The sequence below is a fragment of the Spermophilus citellus genome (assembly GCF_964194105.1).
Source record: "Spermophilus citellus genome assembly, chromosome: 10".
NCBI lineage: Eukaryota > Metazoa > Chordata > Mammalia > Rodentia > Sciuridae > Spermophilus > Spermophilus citellus.
Window position 1 is genome coordinate 71,367,195 of NC_138197.1, and position 21,496 is coordinate 71,388,690.

Here is a 21,496-nt window from a genome sequence, read left to right on the forward strand (position 1 = left end):
TAGGCACTCTGTGCCACAGGGAAAGAACAGCCACTATTGAATCATAGCACATCTGCAGCGATGTTGTTGTCAGTGCCAAACTCTCTATTTGAGTGGTTATCTCCAGACATATGACAGATTGAGGATTAGCTGAGGATTTTCCCTTAGACCATGGGGCCCCTGGCAAGTATCAGCCCTTTCTCCAGGCCTGGTGTACATTCCAGGCTCCTCTTAGAGGTAAAGTCGGTGACTGGGTTTTTCTTTGCAATATTCCTATTGATTCTGCCTATATCTTCATTTGACTCATTATATGTTCAGACTATTCTGGAGTGGTCCCAGCTACTTGGAAACAGGAGGATCGCTCAGTCCCAAGTTTGAGACTAGCCTGGGCAAAATAGCAAGATGGGTGAAAAAGAAAAGGATCTATTACTATTTAACCATTCTGATAAATCCTCCATATTTTTTTAAAGAGAGAGAGAGAGAGAGAATTTTTTAATATTTATTTTTTTAGTTTTCGGCAGACACAACATCTTTATTTGTATGTGGTGCTGAGGATTGAACCCAGGCCGCATGCATGCCAGGCAAGCGCACTACTGCTTGAGCCACATCCCCAGCCCAATCCTCCATATTTAATGGTTGCTACATTAACAGCCAGCAATGAATGAATAATTATTCCTGCTTCCCAGACTTTCAGTTAAGAAACTGATGTTATTTTAATACAAAGATTAAAATAATTATTCTTATATATTTTTTTAGTTGTTGATGGACCTTTATTTTATTTATTTATATGTGGTGCTGCTGAGGATCAAACCCAGTACCTCACACATGCTAGGCAAGTGCACTACCACTGAGCCACAGCCTCAGCCCTAAAATAATAATTTTTTTGAAACCAAAAAAGTAGGTTCCTACCTACCTAGAAACTACAGTGAAGAATTCTAGAATCCTGTAATCAGTTAGAAAACTCTGCCTATCTCAGCCCATCCTATTGAAGACATACTCCCTAGGATCAAGTAAACTCATCAGGATTCATAACTAGCAGAGCCATAAATTTCAGAGGGGGATATTTCAGAAGGCTGGGAGTGGGGTATAAACAAAGAATAGTGTAGTCTGACTTCTCAAAGCAGCAAAGCTATGGAAGGTAGCTAGGGAAGTAAGAATGAGGAATTAATGATGGGACTTGGCATTACTCTCAGGTAAACTGTTTCAGACACTTCCTAGCAGTGACTGGCTGTAACTGTTGCTGCCGTTGTTTATTTACTCATTCTTTAACTCATCTGATAAGCACTGAGGGTCAGTACAGTTACTTGTTTGATATCTGACTTTTCTGCAGGTCTGAAAGCTCTGTGAGGGTGGGACTTTTCATCACTATACCCCTAGTGCAGAGCACATTGCAAGTGCTTAAGAGTTATTGAATTGAGCCAGGCATAGTGGCACAAGCCTATAATCCCAGTGACTCAGGAGGATGAGTCAGGAGGATTGCAAGTTCAAGACTAGCTTTAGCAATTTAGCAAGACCCTACACTACTTGGTAAGATCCTATCTCAAATTTTTTTTTTTAAAAATAAGTAAATTAAAAGGGCTGGGGATGTAGCTCAGTGGTAAACCACACCTAGGTTCAACCCTCAATATCAAAAAACAGTTGTTGAATTAAGAGAAACCCTGTTTTCAGAAACCTCTTAGTCTTTGTGGACTTAGGCTCTCTCAGAAAACCATTCCCAGTACCCCCAGGCTGAGACCTGCAGTAAACTCTCTGAAAATGTCAAAAAACAAAGTAGAGAGCTGGGACTGTGGCTCAGCAGTAGCACACTTGCCTTGCATGTGTGAGTCACTGGGTTCGATTTGCAGCACCACATAGAAATAAAATAAAGATATTGTGTCCACCTAAAGCTAAAAAGTAAATATTTAAAAAAAAAAAAAAAAGATCTATCAACAACTAAGGGAAAAAATATTTAAAAAAAATAGGGGAAACCCACAGACCTTCGGACACCTCACTCCCTTCTATTAACCCTTCTATTAACCCATTCTTCCAGACCAGATAGTTCACCATCCAGACAGGTGGAGCCAATAACAATTTGCAAAGTTGTAGGTCATTTTATAAACCTCCCTATTCACCTAGTGATCTTTTCTAGCTCCTAAACCCCACATTGTTTCTGTGGGATAAAAGATTATCCTGAAGATTTCCTCTTCTCAGTTAATGAGGATAAGAGATTTTTAATATCCCGGTAGGGATCTTCTTGGTGCCCAGAAGGGTAGGAAAACCCTCTTGCTATCTCAAAGGACTTTCGGCCTAGTACCTTGTAAAACATAGCAACTGTGTCATCTGTCAGAAATGTGAACAATCAGGCTTCAACCTCCAGGTGCTGGCGGGCTACAGACATTTGGAGAAGGAGGAGATTTAAAAAGGAACGGAACCAAATTTCCAAATATGTACTATAAGAATTTATGGAAATAAGAGAACCTTTTCATTTTCTTTTTTGGGGAAGAAAACTAAATTTACCTTGGGAAGGGAGGGAGTTCTATGAGGAAGAAGCCAAAGCAAATTTTCTTCACAGACTTCCTTTCCCACGCAAACTCCCACGTGGCGCTTACTGTGGCCCCTAAATCTGAAAAACCAAGGCAACCATTTTCTTAGCAACCAGGGAGCCAATCAGACACCCAACCAAAACCACCCCATCTAAAATAAAGCCATCACCATGGGCACCATCCAGCTGGTTGGAGAAAGGGAAAGGAGACTGATTTATGGCAGCCATCTTGTTTGGGGGGGCAATGTTAGAGAGTTCTTTTTTAATTACCACAATGAGTTTTATTTTATTTTGTCAGTAGGATTAGGCAGGGTGGAGGAAGCTGTTATAGCCAATCCTTTAGAAACAATGCCTTCTTTCTAAGAATTATCATTCTAATAGGTTTTCTCTTTTAAAAAGCATCCTCTTAGGTCAAGGACCTTGGGGTTTTGTAATCCAAGTATTACACAGTTCATACTTAATTCATGGATAACTTTATTACCTAGGTCTTCATACCTATGCTGTGTGACTACCAGCTGAGTGACTCTCTACCTTTGTTCTTTTTAATCTTTGCTTCATAAGTAACCGTGGAGACCATCTAGTCCAGCAGCTTCTCCATCTGTATGAGGAGAACCTAGGATTCTGGGGAGGTGTCTCAGGAAAGGAAGAAGTCAACTATACTGGGCTCCAGGCTCCTGTCCTGCTATAACTCCAGCAGTTCTTGGCTTATGAGATCTTATTTGGGGAAAAAAAAAAAAGGTTCTTCTTTTGAAAGAAAGAGAGGGTGAGACAAAAGGAGAGAGATAAAAAGGAAAGAAGAGACGAGCGGAAGAGAAAAACTACAACGACAGAAGGAAAAGATGAGAGTAGGAAAGGGCAAGAGAGAAGGAGAAAGAAAAAGGAAAGAAGGGATTAAGGATATGAATTATATTTCTAACTCAGCTGTGAATTACAAACTCACTGAAGGTAGGAGCAGTGACTTGTATGTGCTTCTTTGAGAATATAATAGATATATTACACATGGTGGCTAGCTGACAATGCTGATCCTGCTGATGAAGACAATAATAAGAGCAAAGGCTTCTATCGAACTTACTCTGTGCTATGTGTTCTTAGGCACTTTGTGGATATCTTAACTCCTTTAATTCTCACAACAAATTGAAGCAACATGCTCAAGGTCCTACATTTAGCAGATGTCTAAGCTAGTATTAAAGTTCGGTGTGTCTGGCTTTAGAGTCTGTGCTTCTCTGATAAGAACTTATTGTTACAATGTATAATATAATCCCTACCATTTAATGAGGACCTGCCTTGTGCCAGGCACTGTGCTGACTGCTTTAGATGCATCATCTCCTTTAACCCTTAATCCTACTCATATAACCTCTTAAAATGAGTTACACAACTCATTTAGTCCCAGAATCTAAAAAAAGTGTATGCTCAGTTTTACAGACAAGGCAACTGAGGCCTAGAGAAATCAATTACCTTGCCTGAGTTCACACAACTTGTAAGTGTCGAAGCAAGTTGAACCAAGAAGTCAGACCCCAGAGGCTAAGCTCCTAATTACTGTGGTCTACACCGTAACTAGAATGTTGGGTCTTATATAAATTATAACTGGATCATTGTTGATAGGGAAGTGACTTGCATGGATCATGCCTCCTCTCTACTTTAAGGGAAAGAATGGAGGGAAATACTTAGGAATATCAACACTTAAATATTATTTATTCTCATAATAATAACAATAATAATGACCTAACCTCAAAGATCATATTGTCCCTTTGCTTTCTCACTCTGATTAAGGGGCCTTTTTTTTTTTCTTACTGCAGAGCTGGAAGAGTCTCAGAGAAAGTGTCCACCATGCTGGTATAAATTTGCCAATACTTTTCTCATCTGGGAGTGCCACCCCTACTGGATAAAACTCAAAGAGATTGTGAACTTGATTGTTATGGACCCTTTTGTGGACTTAGCCATCACCATCTGCATTGTTCTAAATACACTCTTTATGGCAATGGAGCACCATCCTATGACGCCACAGTTTGAGCACGTCTTGGCTGTAGGAAATCTGGTAAGGTGGAGTGCTATGTCCTGATATGATGATTTGAGCATGTTTTGCCTATAGAACATCTTTTTCTGGTACTGGAGTTGACAAGTTGACAAGAAAGTAATAGTTAATTGGAAGACAAATGCTTCCACATATGCCATGACACCAGCACTTCTGCTCACTGTTGTGATCCCTCAGCTGTTTCCTCTTTCTACAGAACTTTGAAGACGTCATTTAGGAGCTATTGGCAGGAAACCAACCATGGTGACAGAATGGGACAGTGGGTTGGTTTCAGCAGCCTGAGCCAAGAACTTCTGTGGGTTTTTTTTTTTTTTTCCTCATTCTGTTTCTCACATTGATTCCTGCATTGCATTGTTCTAGCAAATAACTTCCCCTTTCACCTCAAGTAACAACCACCACAAAATAGGGCAGCTCTTTAGTGCATTAAGCACTGAAATTTACTGCACTGTCAGATCTTACTTATCCATGTGGAGATTATTTATGGGAAATTTTTTATCCTATGCTGGTTCCCCTTTCCATCCAACTTCTGGGCCATCATCCAGTTTCTGCTATTAATTGATCTGTGCCAAATTTATTTTAATGTTAGCTTAAGTCACATTTAATTTATTATATTATTCATAAGAATGCAGATTTATTTATTTTGGTACTAGGGATTGAACCCAGGGGATTTTACCATGGAATTACATCCCCAGCCCTTTTTATTTTATATTTCAAGACAGGGTCTTGCTAAGTTGCTGAGGTTGGCCTACAACTTGCAATCCTCCTACTTTGGCTTCCCAAATGCAATAAGCTGCAGTTTTTAAAAATAGATTACACAGTGTATTCTGAATCAAGTACTTGTTATTTAGAGATGATTTGTTTTACTTCCTTGGTACAAAAATCAGGAGTTGATTGAGTTCTGATGGACAGTAAAGAGTTAGAAAGAATCCTCTAGGTCATCTGGGCCTTATTATTCCTTTGGGGTTGCCCATGGGTATGTTTATATCTAGCTCCCAATTTTTAACTAGAACATGATCTCTTCTTAGAGTGTCCTATTCATTCGTTTCATCTTTTTTGTTCTCTCTTACAGAGCTTCCACCTTAATTACAATACCTACCATTTATTTATTTTTTTAATATTTTATATATATATTTTCTAGTTGTAGATGAACACACATTATCTTTATTTTTATGTGGTGCTGAGGATCAAACTCAGTGCCTCACGCATGCAAAGCAAGCGCTTTACCACTGAGCTACAGCCTCAGCCCCCAATACCTACCATTTATTAGATATTCTATAACATCATTTTTAGTTCCCATTCTGAAAACATATGGCAAAAAGATCTTTTACCTTTAGCCTGTAGTGTTTCCTGCTACACATCCCAGATAGTTCTGTGGTCTTGCCAGTCTCCATATCTGGGGTTAGTGACTGCTCAGGCTTCTTAAGGGCAGCCCAGTGAAACTATAGTTTTGGAAACAACACAGTCTTGGGACTGTGCTGGAATCCTGCTGACTGACCCTGTGGTGGACATTGTGTGACTGACTAGAAGCCTTGGTCATCAAGCAGCATCTTAAGCCAGTCAGCAATCAGAGATAGCCAAGAGTTAGTAACAAGAAACATGATCTGATGATGCTCATTGTTGATGGTGGTGATAGTGGTGTTTTCTCTGTAGCATTGCATTTCCCTCCATGTCTGAGCTTTTCCTTGCTTTTGGCAGAATCGGTCCTTGATACCAAAGGGATTTTGAGAGGCCTTTTCACCTACCACCAGTATTATTGCCTCTACACTGGGCTAGCAAATAACTTTATGTTTTCCTTCCTTAAAAGTCTACTAAGGCTTAAGATGACACCTAAATTAGAGTTGTGAGCATTCAGAGGACTTTGCTGACAGCTGTCAGTGAAGAAAAAGATGTCTGCAGCTAATACTCAGGGACTCTCACGACAAGCCAACTCAGAACCCAGTTCTAAAACAAGAAGGCAAGAGTTCAGGGGACAGTGACTGAACAGTTAACAGTACGGATAGAGTAGTGAATGGTTCTGCAGACTGTGGGCTGGGTATGAGAGTGAGGGAAAAAATAAGTGATGCCTAGATTCAGAGTTTAGTAACTGATGGAAAAAATGGGGCTTACTGAAGAAGAAACATCTTTGGAGTTTAAAATCCAGAGTTCTGTTTGTACGTACTGGTTGAGAGGTGTCTGTCCACTGAGTGGAGATGTCAGATAAAGAAGTTGGGTATTTGCTGGTCCTCAAGGAAACGTACATTTGAGTGTTTTCTGGATGGTATCAGAAACTCAAAAGACATATTTGCTGCCAATCAACATGAGTGTTGAGGCTGGGGTGGTGGCTCAGTGGTAGAGTGCTTGCCTAGCACATGTGAGGCCCTTGGGTTCCATCCCAAGCACCACAAAAAAGGAAAAAACAAGTGCTGAATTGGTGAAAACAACACAGAATTAGAAGCCAGAAGATTCGGGTGTTAGTTCCTGTTAGAGATTGCTTAACCTTAAATCAGACATTGATTTCTGTGGAGTAACGGTCTGCACCTGTGAAATGAGGATAATGCCATCTCCTCCGTGGTTGGGAGGATAAAATGAGAACCTATTCAAAAATATTTGGGGTAGTTAAAAGTACCCTGTAAATATTAGGAACTGCATTAATATAATTCAGTAGGAGAATTTTCAAAGATTTTGAGATTTGGATAGAATCTTTGATCTAAGAGTAAGAGGATGGAAAAAAGTGAGGTTGACTAGCTTGGTTGAAGCAAGGTACAAGCTTGTCTTAGGGTGGAAAGAGGAGACTTTTCCCAGCACCTGGACAGTGAGTTAAATTCTATTGATCCCTAGACAGTCACGTAGATGTTTTTGAGGGAAGATGAGAATAGTCTTCTGCAAATTGAAGTTTTCTGCCTCTTCCACTAACTCCCTGAAAGAGAAAATGCTAATCATAGGAAGAATCTTAGAAATAATTCCATTCAATTCCCATATTTTATAAAGGAAATTGAAGCCCAGGGAGGCTATGTGACTATATATATATATATATATATATATATATATATATATATATATATATATAAAAGCTATGTGACTTATACAGACTTTGTATTATATAGTAGGTAAATGTAATGATTATTTTCTTGCCTGTTTTGAACCAAATGAATACAACAGTAAATTTATAAGGTTGCTTTTAAACAATCTGAGTATTTTTAAAATTGTTATTAGTGTATTATAGTAACAATCTGAATCTTACAGAAAAGTTTCAAGTACAGTATAAAAAACTTTTAAGAGTAACTTACCAACATAGCCTTATCAACCCAAATACTTTAATGTGTGTGTGAGTTTTTTTAATAAACAAATTCATTCTCCTACATAACCATCATATAACGTCAAAATCATGAGATTAATCTTACTACATTACAAACTCTAATTCTCAGGTCCTTTTCAGGTTTTGCCAGAGATTCCAGTGATGATCTTTATAACAAAGGGATGCGGGTCCCAAATTATCCTTTGCATTTAATTGTCATATCTATTTAATCTTCTGTATCCCAGAAGAGTTCCACAGGCTTTTATTGGTTTTATGGCCTTGACACTTTGAAGATTACATGGCCGCTTATTTTGTAGAATTCTCTCAATTTGCATTTGTCTGATGCTTCCACTTGATTAGATGTAAGTTTTGCCTTTGAGTAGGGATATCACACAAGTTAGGTTGCCTTCCTCTCATTGTATCTACTAGGTGTCACAAAATTCCCTTTATTCTGTTACTGATAATATTCATTTGATCGTTTGATTAAGGTAGTGCCTGCCAGGCTTCTCCCTATAGAGTTACTCTTTTCACATTTATAATTAATAAGTATTTGTGATGCAAACATTTTGAAACTATCTAAATTTCCTGTTCACTCAACTTTTGAGTTATTCCTTTTTTTATGTCAGTATGAACTCATGGTTTTCAGTTCTATTCAATGAGTTATAATCCAATAATGTTATCTACTTTCACATTTAAACTGCCCCCGATTTGACCATTGGAAGGCCCTGTAGATTAACTTGTGTGTCCTTTGATATATCCTTGCTTTGATATATCCTTGTTTTTTGATATGTCCTTGCTTTCTGGGCAGGCTGATTTTGCATTTTGGAAATGCAATCAGCCATTTCTCAAAAAGACTTGATCTTTTAATGGAAATAATATTTGAAACTGATCTGGGTGTGCTTATTGCTTAGAGCAACATACAACCCTCATGGTAAAGGATGAGCCATTTAGAGCAAGCTTGCTATATGTGTTGACAACCATGAAAGGCTACTGTTACTTCCAGTTCTAGTCCAGGACTCACTAGGTGCTTTCTAGTTTGCTCAGAAAGAAATTCATTGCTACTCTCTTTGATATACTTACTTGGTCAGAAAGCCACCGTTACCTCTTACAGTGTGACTACCCTCCCCACTATGTTCAGGCACTGACTCTCCATTCTGGGCATCCTCAGCATGCACAGAGGTTGATGCCTCCACCCCCAGCATCCTTGCCAGTATCTTCCAAGTGGACAGACGCCCCCGCCACACTTTGCAAGCTCTGACAGCCCATGCAAGCCATCATTGTTTCCCCTATCCCACTTGACTCTGATGCCTCCCAGGGGACCTTCTGCATACGGACAGCCTCTCACCACACAGCAGCCTTTCCCCAGCATTAGGTGTATGGTGCTCTCTTTATCCTGCTAGATCTTGCTCCCCATACCAGGCTGCCTCTCTTTAGCCTGCTAAGGCTACCACCTGTCTCCATGGACAGTGGATGACACCTGTCTGCATGGACACTCCCCTCACTCCACATCCCTACACTTGTTCCCTAGGCTGTCCTTCCACCTGGCTCAGTGGCTGAACACATCCCTCTCACCTAGCTGGGCTCTCACATCCTGCAGTGGGCTACCTCCCTGTGTGAACACCGTCCTCATCCCTCTATGGGCTGATATCCAGGTTGGGTCTTCCCTTATGAGGAGCTCCTCCTCACTCTACTCATGTGTCCTACCCCGGAGACACCATCTGCACCATACTTAAGCTCTCACTCTCTGCCAGCTCTCCTACCTCCCTCCAGTGTGGACACCCTCCCATTCTATGCTACAGAGGTCTGAGTTAGTATTGTTACTTGGGCCTCTATCTGTGTGGTATAGTCATCCTAGGCTACATCCTATGGTATCACCCTCCTTGTCCTACCTCTGATAGCCCTCACTGGACTGTCTCCCAAAGTGGACACCTCTCCCTGGCTCTGATAGCACATGCCAGGCTTGTCCCCTACATGGACATCTCACCTCCTCAAGGACTGTCTCCCCATCCTGAGCTGAACCCCTGCCATCCCACTTGGGCTCCAATACATGTAGTTAGAAAAGGAGGACTTCATGTACCTTAAGAGGATCTTAGAGACCCCAAGGATCCTCTCCTATACTTCTAGAATGATGGTATTAGAACATAAATTCTTAGGTGAATATCTGATGATGATCACAAGATTGACACTTATGTGCAGTTGCTGATGTGCTGCTTATAAGTCCCTTTTTCTCCCCTAGAATCATCACAGTGCTAGTAAGAGTGTTACTGTAGGGATAACTTTAAATCCATTCTCTCTCTCTCTCCCCCCCCCCCCCCCGCAATACGAGGAACAGAACCCAGGGGTGTTCTACCACTGAGCTATATCCCCAACCCTTTTTATTTTTTAATTTGGGTCAGGATAAATTCAGGCTGGCCTCAAACTTTCTGAGGCTGGCCTTGAACTTGCAGTCCTTCAGTCTCAGCCTTCCATGTCATTGGTATTATAGATGTGCACCACTGCACCCAGCACTTGTCTCAGTCTTTAAAAAAAAATAATTCTGTCACACAACTAATAGTTCCAGATGCATTTTGACATACAACCCAACTAATAGCATACCATGTGCCAAAGCAATGTAGCAGCTGGCCTCCATTGTGAACAGTTCCTACTGGGCATCCAGAATCATTCATTCCAGTTACAGGCAGCACCATGTTAATTGCAATTGTTGAGTTCCCTGTTAGAACTAGCGTTTTCCTGGTGCAGCTGTTATGGTCAGTCAGCTAGTGCTTATTACTGAGCACTTCCTATATGTTCACCATGAGACCATGGGATAATAGATCAAGCTTCTGCTTAGTATTTGTTAAACAGGCTAACATTTCTAGATGTAGAAAACTATGCTGGATTTACACAAACGTTGAAATATATGTCAGCATTTGCTTAGCTGTCCCTACGTGGCCTTAACCTGGGGGATAGGGACTATTCCATCTGCAGATACTTAGCTTGCACTAGGAGCTTTGATTTTGCAAAATTGAATCTCTTTAGGAATTTTTTTCCCATTTTACAATACTGCATCTTAAATGAAGAGCCCATTTATCCATTTTCATGTGTTTCTATCAAGTCCTTCTATTTTGTGACTGCTATATATTAATTTAACATATTTCTAAACAGCATCTATAATGTAAGCATTTTTTACTATTTTTAATTCTCAGACTGTGTCTTCAAAACTTTTCTTAAACTTTTTTTTTATTATTTTCTTTTTAGTTGTTGATGGACCTTTATTTATTTATTAATTAATTAATATGTGTGGTTGAGACTCGAACCCAGTGCCTCACCCATGCTAGGCAAGTGCTCTACCACTGAGCCACAACCTCAGCCCTCTTAAACTTCTTTACATGTGGGCTGGGGATGTGGCTCAAGCGGTAGTGCGCTCTCCTGGCATGCATGCGGCCCGGGTTCGATCCTCACACATACAAACAAAGATGTTGTGTCTGCCGAAAACTAAAAAATAAATATTAAAAAAAAATTCTCTCGCTCTAAAAACAAAACTTCTTTACATGTAAACTTGGTGATCAGGTAGTTATTATAAGTACTAATTATTATGATGGTTGTAAACCTATTGCATGAAAAACTCTCCCCTCTAAAAACATAGTTTTCAGCAAAAGTCTGTTATGTGGCCAGAGGTTATTGGTCTTTTCATAGGGGACACCTGCATATTACCTTAATAAGACTGCAGGATAAGAAGGCCTTGGAAACACAAGGTGCTCTGTCAGGTAAAAGAGTGGGAGGAGGCGACCTAGGGAATAAGTCATTCTTGTGCACAATAAACTGCAAAGCTAACACTTCTTACATCATTATCATATTGAAAAAAAATCAAGAAGGAAGCACCAAAGTCTCTAACAATAAGAAAAATTCTTGAAGGTATAGCCACCTAGTAGAATCTATCCCCCCGCCCCGCCCCCTCCACACACACACACACACATACACACACATTCTCTTTTTCTTTACAGTGCTAGGGATTAAATCCAGGGCCTCATGTGTGGTAGGCACCAGTAGAAGTGTGTGTGTGTGTGTGTGTGTGTGTGTGTTATTAGGGATTTAATCCAGGGGTGCTCTACCACTGAGAGATACCACCAGCCATTTTTAAAATTGTTTTATTTTGAAACAGGGTCTCATTAAATTATTGAGGCCCAGTTACCTGGGAGTCCTCCTGCCTCGGCCTCCCAAGTAACTGAGATTACAAGCATGTGCCACTGCACCCAACCACCAGTAGTCTCTTATATAGCAATAAAAGCAGAAATTAGAAAAACGCAGCATAGATGGATCATAAATAAGACCTAAGATATTATATGTTCTGGGATTTTTAATACTGTCAGAATGTATATGAAAAAGTAAGAGAATGCATAAGAATAATAATGATATGCAAAGTAATGAGATTATGGGTATTTTTTACTATATTTTACACACTTTTGATGCTATTCAACTGTTTTTATGACTTAAAAAGAAAAAATCGTGTCAAATATGTCTTGGTTTCCTAAGACCTATACTATCAAGTGAGGGCTAATAACAATCAATGATCTTTTTTTTTTTTTACAAGTTTTGTTTTTATATTTTAATTGTCACATAATTGTACATGTTTATGAGGTACAGTGTAATGTTTCAATTCATGTATATATTGTGTAATGATACATTCAGGTCAATTAGCATACCTATTACCTCCACTAGAATTTTTTTGTGATGAGAACAAAGTCCTCTCTGGCTATTTTGAAATACAAGATACATTTTTGCTAACTGTGGGCATCCTGCTTGTTCCAGAATTTGTTCCTCCTATCTAACTGTAACAGTTCCATTGACCAACCAACCTCTCTCCTTCCCTCTCTTCCCTGCCCTCCCCAGCCTCTGGTAACTACTATCTACTTCTATGAGATGATTTCTTGTGTTGTTCTTTTTTTTTTTAATTTTCAAATATCTTTTTCTTTTTTCTTTTTTTATTTGTTTTAATTAGTTACACATGACAGTACAATGATCTTGACATATCATACATTTGAATCAGATGGGATATAATTTCTCATTTTTCTGAGTGTACAGTTTGCAGAATTACATTGGTCATGCAGTCACGTATATACCCATAGCAATAATAATGTCTATTTTCTTGTGTTGTTATTATTGTTGTTTTGCCATACTGGGGACTAAAACCAGAGCCTCGTACATGCTAGGCAAGTGCTCTACCACTGAGCTACACCACCAGGCCCTTTATATTTTTATTTTGAGACAGCATCTCACCAAGTTGCCTAGGCCGGCCTCAAACTTAGGATCCTCCTGCCTCAGCCGCCTCAGTCACTGGGACTATAGGCAGGGACCACCATTGGTTTTTTAAAACAAATATCCCCAGCATATACATTCAAAGAGACTGCTGACCCTTGTCAAAAGGAATCACCTTGTGTGCAATTAACATTACTTAGGTTGTTTTTTTTTAATTGCCTTTAATTGATAACAAAGATGGGGACATTGGGGCTGACGTCTTTATTAAAGGGGAAAATAGGGAGATTTTCCTGCATCATATGGGGTGCTTGTGGGACATCCAGGTATTGATATCTGTGGATGCAGAAACCAAGCCTGGCTCTTGAGGTCTCATGGACATACTGTATCCAATGATGGTGATGAAGGCGTTCTCTATTATTTCTTTTCCTTACCTCCTGCCTTCCCCTCTTTAGGTTTTCACTGGAATTTTCACAGCAGAAATGTTCCTGAAGCTCATAGCCATGGATCCCTACTATTATTTCCAAGAAGGTTGGAACATTTTTGACGGATTTATTGTCTCCCTCAGTTTAATGGAACTGGGTCTAGCAGACGTGGAGGGGCTTTCGGTGCTGCGATCTTTCCGATTGGTATTCCATATTTCTCCGATTTCTTTTAATTTCCTATCTTGCAACTACTAGAAAGAGTTTTGTATAAGTAAATTTAATTGTGTTAAAAAAAAAAAGCCTTAGCTATATTCTACTCCCAATTCTAGTTGGTCATTTAGTTGACTTAGCTACTAAAAGCTTGAAAACTTTCCCATTAGATGCACAATGTAGAAGTCGGTTTTTTAAGTCAATAAGCAAACAGAAATGAATTTGGGGAATTTCATCAGAAAATAATGCTAACCTAAAAGACAAAGGCCTCTTAAGGGCTTTTCTGAGGTCTAATTTGGTTTACCGGGGAACTGTTTCTTTATCTGAGCATCCCCTGAAATGGAAAGAATCTCTCCATTTTCAAAGATGGCTTTCCTTGTTTCTTTTATCATAGTGACCCCTTTTAGAAATTTGGAATAAAATAAATTTTTTTAATTATATTGAAATTAGTTGTTGGACATTGGGTTTTCCACATTATTAGCTCAGAAGAATTTTTTATTAAGATATTTGAAGTAATGTGTAATTTATTAAAATGACCCTGAAAGAACAGTTAATAAATCCTCGAAGGAGCTACCTGTAAATAGAGGCATATATTACGTCTTGAGTAAGTCCCTGGAGAAACTGAATTACACTTGAGGGTATCTCACTCCAAGCTCATTGCTGCCTCATTGGCATCAGAACAGTTTAGGGTTTTCTCTCCCAATCAGGAAGATGCCTAAGCACTTGCAACTGAAAGGATTTAAGGTTTTTTCACCAGGATATTCAGCAAATCAAAGAAAGAGAAATGGAATGGAATAAAACTATTTGTAAAACAGAGCTCTCAATTGGTGTAAGTCAAAAATAACATCTGTCAAGTTTCTGAAACCTCTGCTTAATAGTAACTGGTTTAGATCCATCCCAGAGTTGACTTTTTGACAATAGTTCTTATTATATCAATTATAAGTGGAAGGAATGAAAGATAGAAACCAGGGGCCGGGGTTATGGCTCAGTGGTAGAGTATTCGCCTAGCATGGGTGAGGCACTGGGTTCGATCCTCAGCACCACATAAAAATAAATAAGTAAAAAATAAAGGCATTGTGTCGACTTACAACTAAAAAAAATTTTAAAAAAGAAAGAGAGAGAGAAACCAGAAAAATAATAACTTGAATAAATTAGAAGCCAGGGAGGGGGAAAAAAATATAAGTGGCCCAGATACACACATAAGGCAACCCATCTCAGATGAGACTCAAGTTTTAAATTAAAAACAAATGTTCAAATCAAAAAGTTTTGTCCTCTGAATTAATAACAGTATAGGCTCTTTTCGTGATATTTGTAGAACTGTCTCTACTTGGGAGTTGTACTTTTTCTCCAAGTTATTCTGAGCATATCACAAAATTGCGTAGCAGCCATTGATTATTTATTGGCAAGCAAAAGAGATTTTTTTTTTTTTTAACCTGGGATTGAACCCAGGGGCACTTAAATACTGAGCCTTCCCTAGCTCTTAGCCCTCTTCTTATTTTTTATTTTTAGACAGGGTCTTGCTGAGTTGCTTAGAGCCTCACTAAATTGCTGAAGCTGGCTTTGAACTTGCAATCTTCCTGCCTCAGTCTCCCAAGCTGCTGAGATTACAGGTGTGCACCACCATGTCCAGCTAATACTTAGAATTTTTAAATGCTTGCCTTTTTAAGGTGATATATGACTTCTTCTCATTGTCCTTGCCATACTGATCTTTTAGTTTCCAACAAATCATGTTTTCTTTGACATGTACCTTGAGACATCAATGGGAAATAAATAGAAAAAGATATGTTCATGTGTGAGTTTTTAAAAAGCAGATGGATTCGGGATCTAATACAAAGTACTAGAGGCAGCATTCTTAGATCCTAGCTCTAAATTTTCACTTACTCTGAAATTAATTAGTTTTCCCTTATCTATACCTCAGTTTCTCCCCTGTTAGTCTAAGACCCTAAGAAAGTACTGGGAATTGCTCAAGGGAGTTAAATAAATTTAAGCTGATCTTATGAATTTCATATGTTTTTATTTTAGTCATGTGATAAGACAATGGATTGAGTATCATTTAGTTTTTGTTGATTTATTTTCTCTTTAGCTCCGAGTCTTTAAATTGGCCAAATCCTGGCCCACCCTGAACATGCTGATCAAGATTATTGGAAATTCAGTGGGTGCCTTGGGCAACCTGACCCTGGTGCTGGCCATTATTGTCTTCATCTTTGCCGTGGTGGGAATGCAGCTCTTTGGGAAAAGCTACAAAGAATGTGTCTGCAAGATCAACCAGGACTGTGAACTCCCTCGCTGGCACATGCATGACTTTTTCCATTCCTTCCTCATTGTCTTTCGAGTGTTATGCGGAGAATGGATTGAGACCATGTGGGACTGCATGGAGGTGGCAGGCCAGGCCATGTGCCTCATTGTTTTTATGATGGTCATGGTTATTGGCAACTTGGTGGTTAGTATAATTTATAAAAAAATTTTGTTCTTTTCCCTGAACATCCTACCCTTGGCCCAGAAGCCCAGTCTACATAGTCCCTCTCTCACCTTCCATGTCTGTTGAAATATTAGTTCTTTCTTGGACCAGGAAACCTAAGATACAGATGAGGGAAAGATTGGTATTTTAAAGAGTACCTATTAAGGGGCTGGGGTTGAGGCTCATCAGTAGAGTGCTTGCCTCACATGTATGAGGCACTGGGTTTGATCCTCAGCACCATAAAAATAAACAAAGATATTGTATCCATCTTCAAATAAAAAAAAAAAAAGAGTACCTATTAAGTCATAACACAACACAACCTGCCAACCCCTTTTCATAGTTAAAAAAACAAAACTCAACAAACTTAAGTGATTTTCCCAAGATCACACAGCTATTAAATATCAAGGCTTCTATTTGAACCTAGACTACAACGCTGTGCTCTTTCAACTACCAAAAAAAAAAAAAATCCTTTTTCTAAACTAGGATTTCTTCACCGTGGCATTGTGAACATCATGATTCTCTGTGAGACTGTCCTGTGCCTTGTAGAACTGAACAGCATCTCTAGCCCACAAGCTGCCAGTAGCATCTCCCAAATTGAGATAACCAAAAAAGTCTGCAGACATTGCCCATTGTCCCCTGGAGTGCAAAATTACTCTACATGGAAAAACCACTGATCTAAATCATCTTAGAGTTTGACTTTATCTATATAAATGGGAAATCTTTTTTTTTTTTTTTTTTTTTTTTTTTTTTTTTTTTTTGCTTTGCTCCTCTACCTGCCTGTCTTTTGCCTCTATGTATGGAAGAATCACCAGCAGAGATTTTAATAACTTGTTTCTCAACACATAATCTAAGGACGGCAGCAATGAGATCACATGGGAGTATGCTAGAAATGTAGAATCTTAGACCCCACCCCAAACCTATTAAATCAGAATCTTTATTTATAACAAGATCTCCATGTGATTTATTTGCACACCACAATTTGAGAAATCACAATTTATGGATCAGGTCTCCAGATCCTACTTGCAAGTACAGAGCATGAAGGACTGGAAGATGGCAAGCTCAAATGATCCCTTATAAACTCATCCATATTATTTCCTTTCTGTTTTCTGCCATAAAGAAATATGCCACCTAGGCATGGTGGTGCACACCTGTAATCCCAGCAGTTCAGGAGGCTGAGGCAGGAGGATCATGAGTTCAAAGCCAGCCTCAGCAACTTAGCAAGGCTCTAAGCAACTCAGCAAGACCCTGTCTCTAAATAAAATATAAAAATGTCTGGGGATGTGGCTCCGGGGTTAAGCATCCCTGGGTTTAATCCCTGGTACCAGAAAAAAAGAAATATGCCAGCCGAGGGATCCTACTCACCAGCCTCTGAACCAGACATAGCTATCCTATGTTTTCATTTGACCTGTAAAAGTAGCTACCGTGATACTTCTCTAATTAATATTATTTTCCATTCCTGCACCTTTCCCTCTGCTCCTATGACTCTAAATGTTTTCACTCCTTTAGAGAGTACGCTCCTACTTCCTGTCATGTAATGTATCAACATTTCCTGCCCCGTTACCTCACCACCCTCTCTGTTGTCCCCAGACATCTCCCCATGTCTGCCTCCAGGCACCTGAGCACAGGGCTGAAGTCATCTCTGCCCCCCATGACACTTTTCCAGGTTCCCCTCTAGTTTAGCCCTGCCCACCTAGTCTCTAGGATCCTATAACTTTGGAGCCTTTTCTCTTTTTCTTTCTACTACCAACAAGCACTAATCCATCTTAAAGTATATCTTTCTTAACTACATCTTACTTCACAGGTCTTTTTTCATCTTTCTCCATCATATTTCTATGATTTACCCCTTCCTTTGCATTTCTGTAATCCATGCAGTATTTCTAAAAGTGTGGTCTGAAGACCACCTGCATCATAATCACCCAAGATTCATTCATTAATAAAACCCAGTCGCAGATCCTACACCAGATCTACTGAATCAGGGTCTTTTCAACGTAGGGTAAGGAAATTGTGTTTTAACAAGGGTCTGCTTCCTCCTAGAGACTGATAAATGCTAATGATTGGGACCATGATAGCTTGATCCAAACTTTATCAGCTCATGCCTGCAACAACTTTCTAGCTTCAAACCTCCTCTATATGTAGCAAATAGGAATGACTTTCTTAAATCTGTCATCCTCTGTGTCTCCTTTATTCAGAACAAATAGTGGACCTGAGCATAGTGGCACACACCTGTGATCATGCTACTTAGAAGAGAGAGGCAGAGGATTTCAAGGTTAAAGCCAGCCTAGGCAGCTTAGCAAGATCCCATCTCAAAATAAAATTCAAAAAGAGGAGGGGAAGCTGAGGAGGTAGTTCCTTAGTAGAACACTTGCCTAGCAAGTACCCTTGTCCTAGGTTCAATCCCCAGTAGCACAAAAACAATGGTAGATCCAATTAAATACAATTTACATCCCTCAGCTTGGCCTTCCAAGCCCTCTCCTATTCCATTTTGTCAATTTCTTTCCTTCCCCCCCTCCCTATACTATAGATTGAACTTAGGGGCACTCAACCACTGAGCCACATCCCCAGCCCTATTTTGTATTTTATTTAGAGACTGGGTCTCACTGAGTTGCTTAGTGCCTAGCCATTGCTGAGATTGGCTTTGAACTCACGATCCTCCTGCCTTAGCCACCCAAGCTGCTGGGATTACAGGCATGTGCCACCGCACCTGGCTTGTCAATTTCTTCTTCTTCTTCTTTTTTAAAAATATTTTTAGTTGTAGATGGACACAATGCCTTTATTTTGTTTATTTCGTTTTTTTATGTGGTGCTGGGATCAAACCCAGTGCCTCGTGCATGCTAAGTAAGCGCTCAATCACTGAGCTACAACCCCAACCCATTGTCAGTTTCTTTTTAACTCTACAAATAGCCCAGATGATCCAAATACTTATAGTTTATTTATTATTTCTACTCTCTTTCTCAACATACACTATTATCTCTACCTAAAATGTATGCCCTACTCTTCTTCCAAAGTATGACAAAGTAAAGAACAAATTAAATCAGGAAATGAGCACTTCTCCCTCTTTTCAAAGTTGGACTTAATAAAAATAAATTAATTGTTGGTGGAGGGTACTAGGGATCTAGGGATTAAACCCAGTAGCAGTTTATCACTGAGCTACATCCCCAGTCTTTTTTTTTTTTTTTTTTTTTTGAGATAGGATCTGGCTAAATTGCTATGGCTGGCCTTGAACTTGCAATCCTCCTGCCTCAGGCTCATGAGTTGCTGGGATTACAGGCATCTGCCACTACATCTAGCTAAATAAGTTAATCTTAATGTCCATTGTAGTAAAACAAGAAATTAAAACAAAAACAAATAAAGTTGTATCTGGTGGCCTGACACTTGGCTATGAACACAGAAGATGACATCACTGTCTTGCTAAAGTTTTTATTATAATTTTTTTTTTAGTTTTTTTTTTTTAGGTGGACACAATATCTTTATTTTGTTTTTATGTGGTGCTGAGAATCGAACCCAGTGCCTCACGCATGCTAGGCGAGCACGCTACCACTTGAGCCACATCCCCAGCCCTATTATAATTTTTTTATTTAATTTTGTTTTGTTGAAATGAGGTCTCATTATACTGCCCAAGCTGGCCTCAAATTCCTGCACGTAAGCTACCCACCTGCCTCAGCCTCCCAAGTAACCAGCACTACAGGCACACACTACCATGACTGGCAGTTCTTTTATTTTTATAAATGTTAGGAAAGCAAAGAAAAGTCATTCTTTTTTTTTGTTTTGTGGTACTGGGAATCAAAGACAAGCCCTCACACATACTGAGCTACACCCACAGCCTCAAAATTCATTCTTTTTTTTTAAGTTGTTGGTGGACCTTTATTTTTATTTATTTATATGTGATTCTGAGAATTGAACCCAGTTTTTCACACATGCTAGGGAAGCACTCTACCACTGAGCTACAACCCCAGCTCCTCAAAATTTATTCTTAAAATAAGATGATATGAAATATATTTGAGTTCTTCCTTCTTTATTTGTTGTATGGAAGTATGGTTCACCAAGCCTAGTTTTTTGTTTTTTTCTAGCATGGCTACTCTTTGTAAATACATGGCATCTATGTATTCTTTGACCTTTCCCCAAAATCTATATCCACCTATTTTTATTTTCAGAGATTTTTCTAATCAAAATGAATACAATCTTTATTTTTTCTGGTTGTAAGAGAAATAGTATATTTTGGAGTCCATATGTACAACTGTAAAATAGCCAAGAAAAGAGGTGCTAGGCTACTTGTATTAAAATTAAAACAAAAAAAAATCTACCTGGTGACATGAGCATTTAAAATACTATACAGGCCAAAGAAACACAACAGAATTTCTTGAATCTATCCCAGTCTGATGGCACATGCCTATAATCCCAGCAGCTCAGGAGGCTGAGGCAGGAGGATAGTGAGTTCATAGCCAACTTCAGCACCTTAGCAAGGTCCTAAGCAACTTAGTGAGACCCTGTCTCTAAATAAAATACTAAAAAATGGCGGGGATGTGACTCAGTAGTTAAGTGCCTCTGGGTTCAATCCCCAGTACCAAAAGAAAAAGAAAAAGAAATTCTTGAATCTATTCCATAAATTCTGTTGGCTTCTAATTTGCAGCCCCTAGTGCAGCAAGGTGATTGTTCCTAAGACCATTCTATAATCATGTCTTTTTCGAATGCTACTGGTATAGGTGCTGAACCTCTTTCTGGCCCTGCTTCTGAGTTCCTTCAGTGCAGACAACCTGGCAGCCACAGATGATGATGGAGAAATGAATAACCTACAGATCTCAGTAATTCGTATCAAGAAGGGTGTGGCTTGGACCAAAGTAAAAGTGCATGCCTTCATGCAGGCTCATTTTAAGCAGCGTGAGGCAGATGAAGTGAAACCACTGGATGAGTTATATGAAAAGAAGGCCAACTGCATTGCCAACCATACGGGTGCAGACATCCACCGGAATGGTGACTTCCAAAAGAATGGCAATGGTACAACCAGTGGCATTGGCAGCAGCGTGGAGAAGTATATCATTGATGAGGACCACATGTCCTTCATCAACAACCCCAACTTGACTGTACGGGTGCCTATTGCTGTAGGCGAGTCTGACTTTGAGAACCTCAACACAGAAGATGTTAGCAGCGAGTCAGATCCTGAAGGCAGCAAAGATGTAAGGTCCCAGCCCAGAAACCTGCCTTGATCCTATGTGAAATAGCAAACAGGACTCTGTCAACCCCAGGGATTGGTTCAGTTCTGGGTTTGGTAGATTCTTCAAAAGCCAGTTCACTTTGAAAACCAACTCTAGTCTAGGTTGGCTCCATTGCTTCTGAAGCATCTGGTTAGAGACTGGAGTAAACCACTGAG

The 21,496-nt window shown here is 39.5% G+C and overlaps 1 protein-coding gene across 1 annotated transcript in view; it reads left to right on the top strand.

The window, feature by feature from the left end:
• Positions 1-21,496, top strand: part of SCN8A (sodium voltage-gated channel alpha subunit 8) — a 176,337-nt gene that overhangs the window by 121,941 nt on the left and 32,900 nt on the right. Inside the window, exons 14-17 of the mRNA XM_081310121.1 lie at positions 4,297-4,535; positions 13,494-13,667; positions 15,757-16,113; positions 20,832-21,302. Coding sequence (XP_081166247.1) covers positions 4,297-4,535; positions 13,494-13,667; positions 15,757-16,113; positions 20,832-21,302 — 1,241 coding nt within the window. The remainder of the gene's footprint in view (positions 1-4,296; positions 4,536-13,493; positions 13,668-15,756; positions 16,114-20,831; positions 21,303-21,496) is intronic.